The sequence below is a fragment of the Galleria mellonella genome, unplaced genomic scaffold, assembly GCF_026898425.1.
Source record: "Galleria mellonella isolate WM207_F2 unplaced genomic scaffold, CSIRO_AGI_GalMel_v1 utg146, whole genome shotgun sequence".
Classification (NCBI taxonomy): Eukaryota; Metazoa; Arthropoda; class Insecta; order Lepidoptera; family Pyralidae; genus Galleria; species Galleria mellonella.
Genome location: NW_026441999.1, coordinates 3,683,371 through 3,699,868, shown reverse-complemented (window position 1 = coordinate 3,699,868; position 16,498 = coordinate 3,683,371). Strand labels below are relative to the sequence as shown.

The window sequence follows — 16,498 nt, the reverse complement described above, 5'->3', positions numbered from 1 at the left end:
TACACAGATATTGTTATTTAATAATAGTAACATAGTATCGTAGATATACATAATCATAGATGACGCAAGTGCTTTTTTTTTTTTTTTTTTTTCTTTTTTTGTGGCGTTCACCCCGATATTAGGGTATTTTGCCAAGAACAAAACGGGGAAACGATAATAGTAATAAAAATACCTAACACAAACGAATTTAGAAAGGATAAGGATTAGGTCTAGGATATTTATAGGATATGAAACATATACTTGTACATATGAGAATATACTTATAAATATATAGGAAAAGCAATTGATGCAACTATAAATGTATTCATGTAATATAACTAAATCTTAATATTGTTATCATATATATATGAAGATAGTATTTTATAGATAATAGGATCATTGGAAGAAAGTAGAGTAAGAATAGAAGTTGGGAATGGAACACGGATGGATCGGAGATGATTAAAAAGGGAGGTGTGGTCAAATTTAGAACATGAGAAGAATATATGATTCAAGTCCGCCACTTCAGCACCGCAATTACACGACGAACTTTGTACAATACCAAGCTTGTATAAATGAGAAGGTGTGCATACGTGACCTAGACGCATACGAGTTATAATAGTTGTTGCGGTCTTTCCAAGCTTTAATTTACAAAACCATGGTTTGAAAGGAATATCGGGTTGTATAAGGCGATAAAATCTTCCTTTTATTGTACTTGTTTTTTTCCCAATATTCCTTCCAGGCATACCTTAAATATATTTTTGGGAGACAAGCTAGGTCGCTACAGTAATTATGATACGGATACATATCACCACAAGTTACAGCCTCTCTTGCAATAAGGTCAGCTTTGTCATTGCCGCTAATACCACTGTGTCCTGGTAACCAGGCAAAAGAAACGGAATAACCTCTCAACATGCAAAGATAAAGACTTTGTCTTATGTCACAAATAATGGGATAAACTGGTTTTGATTTAAACGGATATTTGGCTAGAGCTTGCAAAGAGCTCATAGAGTCAGTGAAAACTATTGCCTTATGTAATTTCATTAAAAGTATATATTCTACAGCTTTTAAAATACCATAACATTCCCCGGTAAAAACTGAAGACTCCGGTGGAAGTTTAATTTTTTGAACGATATTAAATTGTGAATGAAACACACCCACACCTACACAACCGCTATTGTCTGGTTTTGATGCATCAGTAAAGATGTAGTGCCATTCATTCCATTCAATGTCAGTTATAAACATAAATTTGGCATTCAATTCTGAATCATTTTTTAATAACCCAAAATCATATTTAATATTAGGAGATAAAACTAAAGATTGATATGAGCATTTATAAATGGGAAAACAGGACGATGTAAAAGTGGGAGATTCTATGGATTTATATTTTTCATAACTTTGTATTAAACATGGAGGTTTTTTATGTTTCCAATAAGATGAAGACGAAATAAAGATATGTAGTTGAGATAACTTTTGAATAAGCGGATGATCAGATAATTGTAAACAACGAAAAAAGAAGCGATCAGATAGATATTGTCTTCTTAAAACCAAAGGTGGATCACCGACTTCGAGCTGTAAAGCATTGATTGGACTTGATTTCATTGCTCCAGAGATAATCCTCAAGGCCTTTGATTGAATTAAATCCAATTTCTTAAAAGCAAATGAACTTCCTGGAGCTAACAAAAAAGTTCCATAATCAATGACACTCCTTATAAGACCATTATAAGCAAGTTTTAGTGAAACGGGATGTGCTCCCCACCAAACTCCAGCAAGGCACCTAAGAATGTTGAGGTTACGCTCACATTTCGTAGAAATATAATTACAGTGGGACAGACCTGTTAATTTATTATCTAGCACGATACCTAAAAATTTAATTTCAGTCTTTATAGGAATGTATGAGTTATCATAAAGCACCTTAATTTGTTGCGGTGATCTCATTCTTGAAAACAAAACTACACTACTCTTGGTTACAGAAAGATTAAGACCATTTGCATCTAACCACGTTTTTAACAAATCTAATGAATCAGATAATTTGGCAGAAGCAGATTCTATGGACTTCGCAATAAAATATAATAAAAGATCATCAGCATATTGTAAAATTTTGACGGATTTATCAAGGAATAATTCTAGATCGTATGTGTATATGTTAAATAAGATTGGACTGAGAACAGATCCTTGTGGAAGGCCTTTCCATACTGTTCTAGATAATTTGGTATCTTCATCTAAATTCATATATATTGTTCTTTCTGATAAAATATTAAAAATGAAATTAGAAAGCATTACCGGTACATTTAGAGCTTGTAATTTAGTTTTTAAAATAGAAATTATTACATTATCATAGGCAGAATTTATATCTAAAAAGGCTGAGAGGATTGACAAATTTTGTGAGAAAGCTATATGAATATCTGAAATAAGAATGCTCACATTATCTAAGGTGCTCTTACCTTTCCTAAAACCAAACTGGTTCGGGGATAGTAAGTTATTACTTTCTAAAAACCATTCTAGACGGTTTTTCACTAAATGTTCAGCTAGCTTTAGTAAGACAGAGGAAAGTGCAACAGGACGGTATGAAGATGGTTCAGAAGGTGGTTTATGAGGCTTTAGAAATGGTATAATAATCTGAGACTTCCATGAAGTAGGTATATTTCCCGAAATAATTATGGAATTAATTATATTTAAAAAGTAAATTAATGTCGCATCGCTAGCATTTTTAAAAAAGGAATACGGTATACCGTCTTCTCCCGGTGCAGAGTCTTTAATAGAAGCTAGAACACCTTTAAGTTCTACTAGAGTAAAAGGAGAGTCAAGTTCGAATAATTCGTCAGAGACGGATAGAGAAATATTGTAAAGGCATTCCGGCACATAACTAGGAGCAAGACGATCTAAAAATTTATTCGCTAAAGTTAAATCGAGTGCAGAACGTGATGTATGATCACTAAAGGCAGATCTGAATCTTTTAATATTATTCCAAACGACTGATGAATTAACTTCTGGACAGATAGAAGAACAAAATCTTCTCCAGCCTTCTAATTTCTTTTTTTTCAGTAGTTTTCGAGTAGAACGTGAAACTGCGGTGTAAATTTCAAAATTTTCTGGTGTCATGTAATTATTATAATTTTTTTCAGCCTCTTTACGATTTTTAATTGCTTCCGTACAATCTTTGTCCCACCAAGGTGGCGAGGGAATTTTCCCTGAAGCACTATTTTTAACAGGAAATAATAAATCAGCAACCTCCTTCATATTTATCATCAAGTCATTACAACATTGATGTTCATTTCCATGGTAAACAATAGGTAACTCCGATATTTTATTATCTAAATATTGTTTGTAAATATTCCAGTCTACATTTGATAAATTATATTTAAGCCGAGGACCACTCTTTCGACTTGAGGGAATGGAAATTGGAAAAGAAAGAATGAGGGGAAAGTGATCGCTTCCGAAAGTAGAGGAATGAGGATACCACGACAGTGAAGAAGCTAAATCAGAAGAACATATTGAAATGTCAGGAGCACTAAACCCTTCATTCGGTGCAGTTCTACGTGTTGGTACATCTGAGTTAATAATACATAAGTTGTAAGTGTCAATTATCGTCAGGAGTTTTCCACCATAAAAATTAGAAGTAGAACTGCCCCACGATTGGTGTTGAGCATTAAAATCGCCCATTACGAGAAAAGGTTTAGGTAAAATTGAAAATAATTGTTCTAGTTGTGAATATATTTGGCATGTAGGATCAGGAATATATAAAGTAACAAAACAGATACCATTTATAATTATAGCAGCTGCATTAATGCCGCTATATACAGGAAGCGAAAAAGAAGAAAAAGGAAGGGAGTTTTTGACCAATATGGCAACACCGCCATATCCGTCAGCTCTATCATCACGGAGACTTGTAAAGCCTGAAATCCTAAAAGGATATCCTGGCTTTAACCAAGTCTCTTGGAGAGCTATTATAAAAGGATTATATTTATTAATCAAATAAAATAAGTCTGATTTCTTGTTTGTTATGCTACGACAGTTCCACTGAATTATTAGGACTTTGTAATCCATTGTGAGAAGTTAATAATTGAGAAAATACATTGTAAATGGCATCGTTGGACGGTGGTAAAGTTGTTTGTATCATTTTCGATTGCGATAACACTTTAATAAGCATGAGAATAATATCAAAGATGGATTGATTATTGTCAATATTATTTGATGATAATGCACAACCATTAGAGGGAGCAGGAATATTATATTCCTTAACTATGGCTTCATGGGCAGAACGATCATATCCTTGTTGTGCTTTTTGAGGAGAGCGTGGTTTAAGTGTAACTGTTTTTTTATGTGATGATTGAATATGTGGTAATGATGATTTCTCTTTGAGGAAAGAAGATTGAAAATGAGATTTATTGACGGAGATGATGATGTTAATACATCTGAATATAGTTTAGAAGTGGGAGGATGAAATTTTGATGCTTCAGCATAAGAAACACAACTGTGGGCCATTGTTTCTTTAATGGCTTTCTGACGTGCATATTCAGGACATTTCTTACTAATTGCTGAATGAGAACCATTACACAAGATACAAGAAACATTTTCCTCATCTACTTCACATTTATCACCTGTATGATTTTGCCTGCATTTATAACACCGAGGATTTGAACGACACTGCATCTTGACATGTCCGAACCTACAGCAGTTATAGCATTGGATAGTGGGGTAAATGTACAAATCTACAGTTAATGATGTGTAAAACATAAATACTCTTTTTGGTAATATTTGTCCATCAAAAGTAATAACAATGGTTTCAGTATTAATAAAACTTGGTTGTCCTTCATTAATGGTCTTTTTCTTAATTCTTCTGGTTTTTAGAATTCTCCCACAACCTATAGGTACTGATATATTTTGGATTACTTCCTCTTCTGTCCAATCTTTAGGAATACCCCTCACAATTCCCATACGGGTTACATGGAAAGAAGGTATAAATGCCTTAAAATTATGTGTTTCTAAGTGACTATTATTTAAAAATGCATTTGCATTTTCAAAATTTGAGAAAGAAAGCGATAAACGGTTTCTTCCTATTCTTTTGAGGCTACCATTCACTATATTATTTATCTTATTAGTGTGTAAAAAGCGACCAAATGCAATAGGATGTAATGTAGTGTTATCATTAGGATGTGTTTCATTTTTTTGTACATGAACGACATAAGGAGCTACATCCTCGGCATTGTACAAAGTTCTGCTTAAAGTACTGGGTGGAGAAGCAGGTTTAACAGACTCGGTATTATTTACAACTGGTATTGATACTAGAGTTTGATTCTCATCCTCAATACATTGACAATCACTATCTTTAATTTTAGATTCGAGACCTTTGGTGTGCCTCCTTCGTTTTTTATTGCAATGTTTGCAAATGCGACGTTCGCCACGTACTCGCTTACGTTTAGAACTTGCAACGCTAGAACCATCTGTGTCCATACTAGATTCACCCAATATATCAAAACTATTATTAAATGGGATAGTTATATTTGCAGACACCTGGGGGGTTGTCCCCCAGGGTCTATAGGTGGATCCATAATGTCTAATTAATATAGGTAATTTACTTACCAATATTTACAGCAACAAACACTATTACTACAAAATATACAATTATATATACAATCTAATACACAATATATAAATAAGACTAATCCTTATATAATTAAAAATAAAATTAATTTAAAGAAGATCAAAAAACACTCCCGCTTTTTTAAACGTTTCCCGCGCTTTTTTTTTTCGACGCAAGTGCTTCAACATTATCACGTTATTACATTGTATGATATTACAAAAGTTATTGATGTCAATTAAAAAAATCTGCACGGATGCACTTGGTAGGGTCGTGTTTTAACATACTGACTCACCTTAAATGATTACGAATACAATTCTCCATCAATATGATCTTTTATATTTAAGAACTAGATGGCGCTGTTTAAAATTTTATTCGTCTGTCATCAATTTAAAAGCGTTGATAACTTCAGCTGTCTATCAATTTTCTAAAATAATAATTTTCAATATTTCAGGTCGATTATTTAAAAAATGCACTGCCTACAAACTAAAACATTAACAATAGGATGCAGCGTGTACATAAATCTACCACTAAAAACTTTGCACCTACTTCATTGTTTACTTTAGAATTTTTCAGATACTTTTAATTTGCTATCAAAACTCAGATTCTCATCCGTATTTGATACCTATGTTTACAAACGATAGGATTTATTTTCATGTTAAGACCTTGTCTCATTTTCCATTTCTTTGTGTAGCATAATGTTGATAAGCAAATTCAAATAATTTTTATCTAATATTGAAATATTTCATCGTTCCTTTACATATTGTTTGTGCTTACTTTCTGTTTTTTTTTTTTACGTTAAAAAATATATTATCGCTTAATAATACGTAAACAGATATATATATTCTGCCTACCCTAATGGGAGACAGGCGTGACAGATATGTATGTATGTATGTAATACGTAAACAGATAAAAAAATTCCACGATCCAATTTACTATTCAAAGTAACAGCAATTATCATTATTGCTCGAACTTTCCTGGAAGGGATTTCGAAACTAAACATTATCTGGCTGAGAGCTAAGAAATTGAAGTATTTTATACAAATTAACTACAACAAATCTTGTTGTAATTTATCGTCATCATGTCAGCAGAAAACTGTCCACTGCTGGACATAAGCCTCCTCCATAAGGAGGGTTTAGCAATAGTTTCCATGCTTGGCAGGCAGGATTGTAACCGCAGTTATACTGTTGTAATGTTTTAGAAGGGGTAGTTGCTCATCCCTCGATCATTAACTTCCTTTAATCACCTCTAACGAGACTCATGGAAAAGGAAGGTGGCATATTATTGTAATTACTTTGTATAAAAGTCTTCTATATGTATATCTCTGTCCCACTCATATCTCTGTTACCATGCAGCTATGCTTGCATGACTGAAAGTTCAGATATGATAGTGAAATACAAGAAGATATGACAGAGGATGGAGACATAATGAAAGACAGAAATGGTAGTACGTGAAAAGAACCAAACATTTTAAGGAAACCACCTCTTAAAGATATTTAAAGATATATCAAGTATTTGTATGTCAAAGTTTAGTTTAGTAAGTCCAGTTCTCCCACTGCACAACTATCTCTAACCTATCACTGGCTCATACATTATTATCAAACGCAAATATGTAAATTATTATCAAAGTCACCACATCCAAAGTTATCCTTCCGAACGCCTGTGCTTCGCCGGTGTAACCACAGGCAAGGACGATTTGACAAGTCAATGACACCCCTTTAGTGCTAAACTTGTTTTGCTTTAACAGGCGTAAGTTTCGTTGTTTGCTCACAAGTAATTAAACAGTTATGAGGAACAGCACAGATCAGGAACAGCGGCCAAAGGTCTTAAACGGAGGAAATACCCTCATACCTTTAGTGCTATGATTTGCATCAAGGGTCTAAATAAATATCTAAATTTGTGCAGCCAATGTCTTTTTTTCATCAAGGAAAAGATTACAAAAAAATCACGTACATGGATACTGTTATGTCTATCATCGTCATCATATTTGCCTTTAACTGTCCACTGCTGAACATAAGCCTCCCCCTTGGGGGGTTTTGCCAGTAGTTGCCACGCTTGACAGGCGGATTGGCTACCGCAATTAGGTTTTAGAGATGTTTTAAGAGGGACGCTGCTGCCCATCCCTCGCCCTCCCTTAGTCGGCTCTTACGACACCCAAAGGAAAGGAAGGGGTGGCCTATTCTATGCCGGGACCACATGGCCAACTGCTAACTGCTATGTCTATAAAGACTATTAATTTTCAACGAATATAAAATTACCGTACAAAGCATGTACTTTTTTTAGTAAACGTGTATGTATGTACAATTTTACTACAGAAAGACTTTATACAATAATTGTATGTATGACTACATACATATTGCTTCACTTGTACTTCGGCTACCAAGCACCTGTGCTTATATAGTTGTGTTTCGATTTGAAGGGCAGTAAAATATGGCAGTAAATTACAGAGTACGGTGGCATAACACCATAGTCCTCATGAATAGTTAAAATGACTTTGTTTGTGTAAATTGTAGCCTGTATCACCCGAACTATAATAAGGAATCGATTGACATCATTTCATGAAAATTGTATGAAACGTACGTAAATACACACATACATAAGCAGCTAACAATTCCAAGGTCCTACTATTTCTCCCTTTAAGAACTTTTATCCTGTGCGCTATCTACCTTTCTCTTTCCTTCAATTACCTTTTGTCTTTTTTTTTCTCATTGTCTTCTTCTACTCAAAGGTTGGCTAGAAGAGATTGCTTAAGAATAAGGCCACTTTTTGTATCATTTCACATTTAATTTTTATGGTGGAGTAAAAACTGACAATCACTCATAGTACTGTTTATGTATATAGACAGGTGACGGTTACCACTTTCCATCAGGTACCTACCTGATGAAACTTTACCAGAGGAAGACTTTGGACAAAAGTCGATTGCTTGGGTACCTCTGTCCCATTCGTGTTTCAACCGTGAAGCAGTTGTGTTTGCATGGCTGTGTTTCGGTTTAAAGAGTGGAATATGGCGTGAATTTACAGGGTACAAAGGAATAACATCTGAGTCCTCAGGAATGGCAACGCATGGGGGGTATCATGGGCGAAACAGTATACTCTGTTATGTCCATGAAACCGCTCATATCTATAGGCGACAGTTACCACTTTCCATCAGGTGGGCCGACAGCTTGTTTGCCATTCTAAGTTGTATAAAAAAAAATAGGCAGGTGACGGTTACCAATTTCCATCAGGTACCCACCTGATCTATCAGGTGGATCGTCAGCTTGTTTGCTATTTTAAGTTGCATAAAAAAAACATTACGCTCCTTACGATATCTATTTAAATTAAAGTCTATGGTTCGATAGCATCAATTCTTCCAATTGCACCCACCAATTGTTTACGTGAGTCGTTCAACTCAACAACACCTACCAATTAAAATGAAGGTTACACTTGTTCTCTTATTTTTATTTATTAAAACTTGCTTAGTACTTGTAAACTTTTATTTCTAATACAATTTTTAACATTATATTTTATATTATATTATTGTATATTATTCATTTATATTCTTTCCAAAAAAAAAAAGAAACGGTCCTCAATTATAGGAGGGAAAGGGATTGTTAGTAATGGAGATTGAAAATCCCATTGCTAGCAATATACCCAACCAGGTCGACCTCCTCGCGGTTGCCCCAGGAAACTATCATGGTTCATTCCTGATGAATTCATCATGATGGGCTAACTGGCCTGTTTTCATTCTCATCTATCCCTCTTCACTGGTGCTCTGCCAGCGTATCCCGTTAGCGCAGGCGGGGTTACTAATGGTAATTAATGTAAATAATGTAATGTAATTAAAGTAATTGCCATTGTGGACCGATTTTAATAACTAATTTTCAGCAAAGCGACCACCTTAATTATAATTAGTAAAAGCAATTCACCACAACGATAGCAATCAACGACAACGCACACATAATAGCCCTGGTATTGCAGGCGTTCATAGGCTACGGTAACAGCTTACCATCAGGTGGGCCATATACTTGTTTGCCACCTCAGTGGTATAAAAAAAATCAACTAACGTCTCCGACCACCCCATCACGGATTACAATCGTGAATATACCTACTTAGAGTTATTTTTTTTATCAACTGCCGTGCGTACAATGTACCAGACACAAGTACATCGTAAATATTCAAATTAAACGCGTTTCGACGGTAGTTGTTTCCTTATTCGTACTCGACGAGGAAACATCTTGTACTTAATAACGTTACTTATTTTATCGTATATTATTATATTTTATGTTCTAAAGGAATTCCCAAAGAGGTCGATGTAATATGAGGAAAATTATTAAATAATACAAAATTGTTTGTATCATATATTTTTTTATATTATACAAATAGGTACACAAGATAACTTTTTATGCAATTTAGAATGGCAAACAAGCTGACGGCCCACCTGATGGAAAGTGGTAACCGTCGCCTATAGACATGAGCAGTACCATGGACATAACAGAGTATACTGTTTGGTCTACGATACCCCCATACATTACCATTCCAGGGACTCAGGTGTTATTCCTCTGTACCATGTAAATTCACTGCCATATTCCACCCTTCAAACCGAAACATAGCCATGCAAACACAACTGTTTCACAGTTGAAACAGAAATGGGACAGAGGTGGCCAAGCAAACGATTTTTGTACAGTCTCCCTTTGGTATTTAGCCTCCTATTGCTACCCACTGGGCCCATTTTTTCCTACCAGGTTAAAAACTGTCTTATCTTTCAAATTGGAGTTATCATCACCATATCTACTTTTTAAACATAAGCCTTCCCCGTAAGTGGAGTTTTGTTAGTAGTTGATATGCTTCGTAGACAGGTTTTTTTTTCATTGATGAAAATGGAATGGTAACCCCACCCGCGCCGTATGTATACCGATACACCGGAGGGGCTCCAGTGAAAGATGATAAATGAGGATGAAGTAGGTCAGTAAGCCCATCGTGACGAATTCAATAAGAATTTTTGACGATGGTTTCCAGGGGGAACCACGTGGAGGTGGACCTAATAGGGCATATTGCTAACAATGGGGCTGTCAAACTCCATTGCTAACAATCCCTTTCCCCTCTGGTAGACAGGTTGGCAATCGTAGTTAGGTGGGCCGTCAGCTTATTTGTACAACATTCTAAGTTGCATAAAGAAACAACGTTAGTCGTGTCATATAGTTTTGATGTAAATATCATCGAAACAGGCAATGCTTCAATTTGCCACCACAATCAGATTGGTTCTACGATAAATTGGTGCTATTGATAGGCTATAATTTATGGCAGGGTCGACGAGTACGATCTACAAGTTGAATGAAGGTCTACATTCAAAGTAGATAACGATACAGATCTATCTATCTATCTATCTATATATATATATATATATATATATATATATATATATATATATATATATATATATATATATATATATATACGATATGATTTTAGTTTCAATCACTCGACTCCCGAATAAAAATAGATAAAGTTTTTCAATTGTATGAAGGTATAGTTCCTATATTTGCGTAAAGATTTTTATATGCATTTATATATATATATATATATATATATATATATATATATATACCGCGGTCTTGCCGGTGTGAATAAGTGTATATTTTTACCTGTACTAAGTTTTTTTTTTTGCTGGGTGAAAATGGTATGGGAGGTCGACCTGGTTGGGTATATTGCTAGCAATAGGATTCTCAGTCTCCATTACTAACAATCCCTTTCTCCCCTCCTGTACTAAGCTAGGATGTACCTACCCATGTATCAAATTTCATTCAAATCTGCTCAGTGATTTTTACGTGAAGAAGTAACAAATATCTATATGGCCATCGATTCTTGCAAAATATCACTTTTATAATATCAATAGAGTTCATTTTAGATTACTGCAATGTTATTGCATGTCAGTGCATCTTTTGTCATGATTGAGGTCATTGCTTCGTACAGAGCAACAGCTCTTTATCTAAGGCTTTAGTAACTTGTCATCCTCGACATTCTATAATGCGTGCAGTCTAGGTATTTATCCAAGAGCAAAGAATTACATACCAGAGGGAGACTTTGTACAAAAGTCGATTGCTTGGGTACCTCTGTCCCATTCGTGTTTCTACCGTGAAGCAGTTGTGTTTGCATGGCTGTGTTTCAATTTAAAGGAGGGGATATGGCATGAATTTACTGGGTACAGAGGATTAATACCTGAGTCCTCAGGAATGGCAACGCACGGGTGAAACAGTATGAGTGTGTACTGTTATGTCCATGGTACTGCTCATGTCTATAGGCATACAGTTACCACTTTCCATCAGGTGGGCCGTCAGCTTGATTGCCATTCTAAGTCGTATAAAAAAATCTATAATGCGTGCAGTATAGGTATTTATCCAAGAGCAAAGAATTACATAGAAATAATGATAAAATAAAAACTGTAAATCATACGGTTGCCTCCTTTCTTCTTATGCAGTTATAATTAGTAAAAAGCGACGAAAGATACACCATCAGTTGGTATTTTTCTCAATTCATAGCAGGCTAGTGTATGTTTGATACGTCAATTATTTGTCAATAACAAATGTTACATTACTAGATTATACATTCGACACAGTTTATGTTGAGGTTTTATTTAAATTATTTTTAAAGATAGAATTTATTATTTTTTCTTGTTATGTCAATTGAGTATTTTGTTTATTAGAGAAACGTCATTACCTTTTAAAACATCTATTTTTGTACTAGGGAACAATATTATATATCTTTATTCAGTCTCTTATATTTTTATTGTTTTATCCAACGAACCCTTCACATACTGGCGACCGTGCAGATAAATATGGATAGAGCAAAGGCGGAGAGGATATTAGCTCGTCGCAAATTTACATTATGTGCTCAAAAACTGGAAAAGCTTTTGGATAGTTGCGACGAATTTATTCCAGCCGAGTTTGAAAAACTGAATAAGTTGTTTGAAGACCTCACTCTAGTACAAAATAAAGTTGTAAGTGTTTGGCTCGACGATGACAGTCGTGATGAAGAGACATTCGACAAAGATATTGTAGAAGCGGATGTCTACGAATCACGTTATTATATGTTGAAACAAAAGGCAAGTAAAACTTTTATTTCTTCTGCAAAATCTACTGTTAAAGAAATGGAGGCAGAGCAGTTGTCGTTGAGAACCAATGGTAACCGACACTTTAAACTACCCAGGTTGGAGTTACCCAGATATAATGGTGAGATAAAAACGTGGTTAAAATTCTGGTCTCAGTTCAAAAAGATACATATGGATGACCAGATTGATGATGATGACAAATTTCACTATCTGCTCCAATGCATGGAAGTAGGGTCGGTAGCTAGAGAATTTTTAGAAAGTTTCCCACCATCAGGTGAGAATTATAGTATTGCTATAGAGCAACTTAAATATCGATTTGCGAAAGACGAAATGATAATAGAATACTATGTGAGGGAATTACTCAATCTTGTTCTGGCGCAAGCTAAAGGTGTACAGAAGGGATCAATTCGTAGATTATATGATTCTCTGACGACACAAATATTAGCACTAGAATCTATGGGAGTAACCCAAGAAAAATATTCCGCATTTTTATTGCCGTTAGTAGAATCTGCTTTACCAGAAGAGACGTTGAAGGCGTGGATCAGATCTCAGGCAAATGATAGAGGTAATGAAAAATTTAGTCCATTATCTAGACTATTGAATTTTGTCAAGTCGGAAGTCGAGTCAGAAGAAAGAATACGTTTATCTCGCTTCAAAGGTTTAGATAACTATTGTAGACAAGATTTTAATATATCTTCTGCTGCATGTTTAAACACGACGTATAAAGATACTAAGAAAAGATTAGGTGAAGGTAACCAATACGATCGTAAGGAAAAAACTTGTATTTGGTGCGATAGACTGTCACATACTAGCTCAGAATGTGCTAGTGCAATTGGTAAAAATTTAGAAGAGCGAAAAGAATTTTTAAAATCGAAGAATGCTTGTTATATATGTCTTAACATTGGACATTCTGCCAAGCGATGTAGGAAGTATCCTAAATGCGTCATCTGCACCAAAAGACATTTTCCATTAATGTGCAGTGATATAAAAAAGTCGATTGCAGGCACTACCATTGCTAGTACGTCACAAGAATCTCAGTCGGTACTAAATCAGAGTGATATTTCAAATAATAAAACAGTTTTATTACAAACTCTGAGAGTAAAAATCTGCAATGGAGATGAGAATATCACAGTAAGAGTTCTTCTGGATAGTGGTGCCCAACAGACATTTGTTACTAAAGATGTTGCTTCTAGACTAAAATTAAAAGCATGTGGTATGAAAGAAATGAGTCAAAATTTGTTTGGTGGAGCTACGACACAGAAAAAAATGTACAGAATTTATAATTTAAATGTCAGAAGTTTAGATGACACATATGAATGTTATGTTAGAGCATACGAACAAAATATAATATGTGGTGATATACCCCATATTAAAAAGGGCAGTAATATTTTGTCTATATTAAATGATAAAGGTGTTGTTGTTACAGATTCTATAGATGATGTTTCTAAAATAGATTTACTAATTGGTTCTGATTTTCTAGGTACCCTGTTAACTGGACGATCAGTACGTGTAGATGACTATCTTTTTGCAACAGAAACTAAACTTGGTTGGACTGTACAAGGGCCCGCGGTTAGTGTGTATTGCTCTTCAGAATCTGTAAGTGTTCTGACTTGTTCATATACTATAGAGGACTTTTGGAATTTAGAAACGTTAGACATAAAAGATAATGCACAAGAGAAAAGTCTCATCAAACGCGAAGAAGAGATAGATAATTTTTTCAAGGATACTATACAAATTAATGAGGATTTTCTTCTAGCTTTAAGAAGGTTTTTAGCTAGAAGAGGTGCAGTTAAGTTAATTTATAGTGATAATGGGACAAACTTTAGAGGTGCTACCCATATTATAAATGAGATTAATTGGCAAGAGATTTCTTCTCAGACCCTTACTCAGAAAATCGAATGGCGTTTCATGCCACCTTCTGCACCGTGGTGGGGAGGGTTTTGGGAGAGAATGGTGAGGACTGTCAAAGACATTTTATGCAGAATACTTGGGAAAGCATCACAAAGTTATTGTGATCTCAATACAATCTTATGTGGGATAGAAAATATGATCAATTCGAGGACATTGACATATATAGCGGAAAGTTCAGGAAGTTTAATAACCTTGACACCCGCAACGTTCCTAAAAGTCGATGAAAATAACCTAAGTCAGTTGAATGGCAATATCTTAGCATCTCGGTGGCGATATATAAAAAAAATTAAGTGGCGATTTAAAACAGTATTTTCGAATGAATATTTATCACTCTGATTCAAAGGGGATGTAAAGATAAGAATTAGACATATAAAATTGGAGATGTTATTTTGGTCGGATATGATAATATTAAACGTTTATATTGGTCATTAGGAGTAATTTTAAATATATATCCGGATATTGATGGATGTCCAAAAGTTGCTAAATTAAAAACTCCTAAGAGCGAGTGTATAAGGCCTATACAGCGGTTGTATGCGTTAGAGGTTGAACCAGGCGAATTTGCAGAAATTAAGAGCAATACACACAGTGTCGATACTATAAGTAAAATTTCTGAGCAATTGCCTCGTGTCACACGCACTGGTCGTTTAGTCAAAATACCTAACCGTCTGGATTTGTGATGTTGTGAGACTTGTAATGTTATATGAAATGTAGTTTTTGTATGTTTGTCTGTCTTGCGATATCATCGCAAGGGGGGGAGTATGTTGAGGTTTTATTTAAATTATTTTTAAAGATAGAATTTATTATTTTTTCTTGTTATGTCAATTGAGTATTTTGTTTATTAGAGAAACGTCATTACCTTTTAAAACATCTATTTTTGTACTAGGGAACAATATTATATATCTTTATTCAGTCTCTTATATTTTTATTGTTTTATCCAACGAACCCTTCACAGTTTATGTAGAAAGTATGCGAGCAGGTTGTGCCTGAATTTGGTAGGGTTATATTGCCGTATAAGATTATCTATGTAAATTCTTGTTCTTAGACATTTATCATACAATACCATCCTGTAGGTATACCTTTTTTTTATACAACTTAGAATGACAAACAAGCTGAGGGCCCACCTGATGGAAAGTGGTAACCGTCGCCTATAGACATGAGCAGTACCATGGACATAACAGAGTATACTGTTTCGCCCATGATACCCCCCATGCGTTGCCATTCCTAAGGACTCAGATGTTATTCCTCTGTACCCAGTAAATTCACACCTATAGGTACAATGTTTTCTTGAAAAAGTAATATAGTTTTTATTGCTTTTTAAAGATAACAATATGACGTGGACACTAAAATACTGTTTAATTATACCGTTAATTTACTTTGTTTCACTTTTACTAAATCATCTAAACAGTTGTGTTTTATCAGCTTGATGAGATTCAGTATTATGATTTATTTGAACAACGATAAATATATTTATTTATACATTTCGGTACAGTCAGACCGAATTTTTCAGCTAATTTGACTAACATTATATACTAGTTTTGCACGAAATGTCGCTTGAACGGCGTATTTTTAATTTTTCCATAAAAATAAGAACTTTAACCAAGTAAATATATATATATATATATATATATATATATATATATATATATATATATATATATATATATATATATATATATATATATGTATACATGATTATGGTTTTTTTATTTATTTATTCATTAATAAATGTATGTATGTATGTATGTGTACAAAGCGAACTTAATTCTAAAGGTATTACCTACCTATATATCTACCAGTCAACCTTAGGGAAGTGTCAGAATACTCTAATATGGTACTAGTAATAATTGATATATAGACATACTAAAATTTATATATATAAATAATTAAATATATATAAATAACAAATATACTTATGTTTATTGTTTTATTGTTTATTAATCTAAT

The 16,498-nt window shown here is 34.2% G+C and overlaps 1 protein-coding gene across 1 annotated transcript; it reads left to right on the top strand.

Annotated features, from left to right (window-relative positions):
• The first annotated feature begins 12,370 nt into the window (after window positions 1-12,370).
• On the top strand, window positions 12,371-15,231 carry LOC128200046 (uncharacterized). Its single transcript, XM_052892029.1, has 2 exons — window positions 12,371-14,789; window positions 14,987-15,231. Exons 1-2 carry the CDS (start codon window positions 12,371-12,373, stop codon window positions 15,229-15,231), a joined length of 2,664 nt encoding a protein of 887 aa, XP_052747989.1.
• The last annotated feature ends 1,267 nt before the right edge of the window (window positions 15,232-16,498 follow it).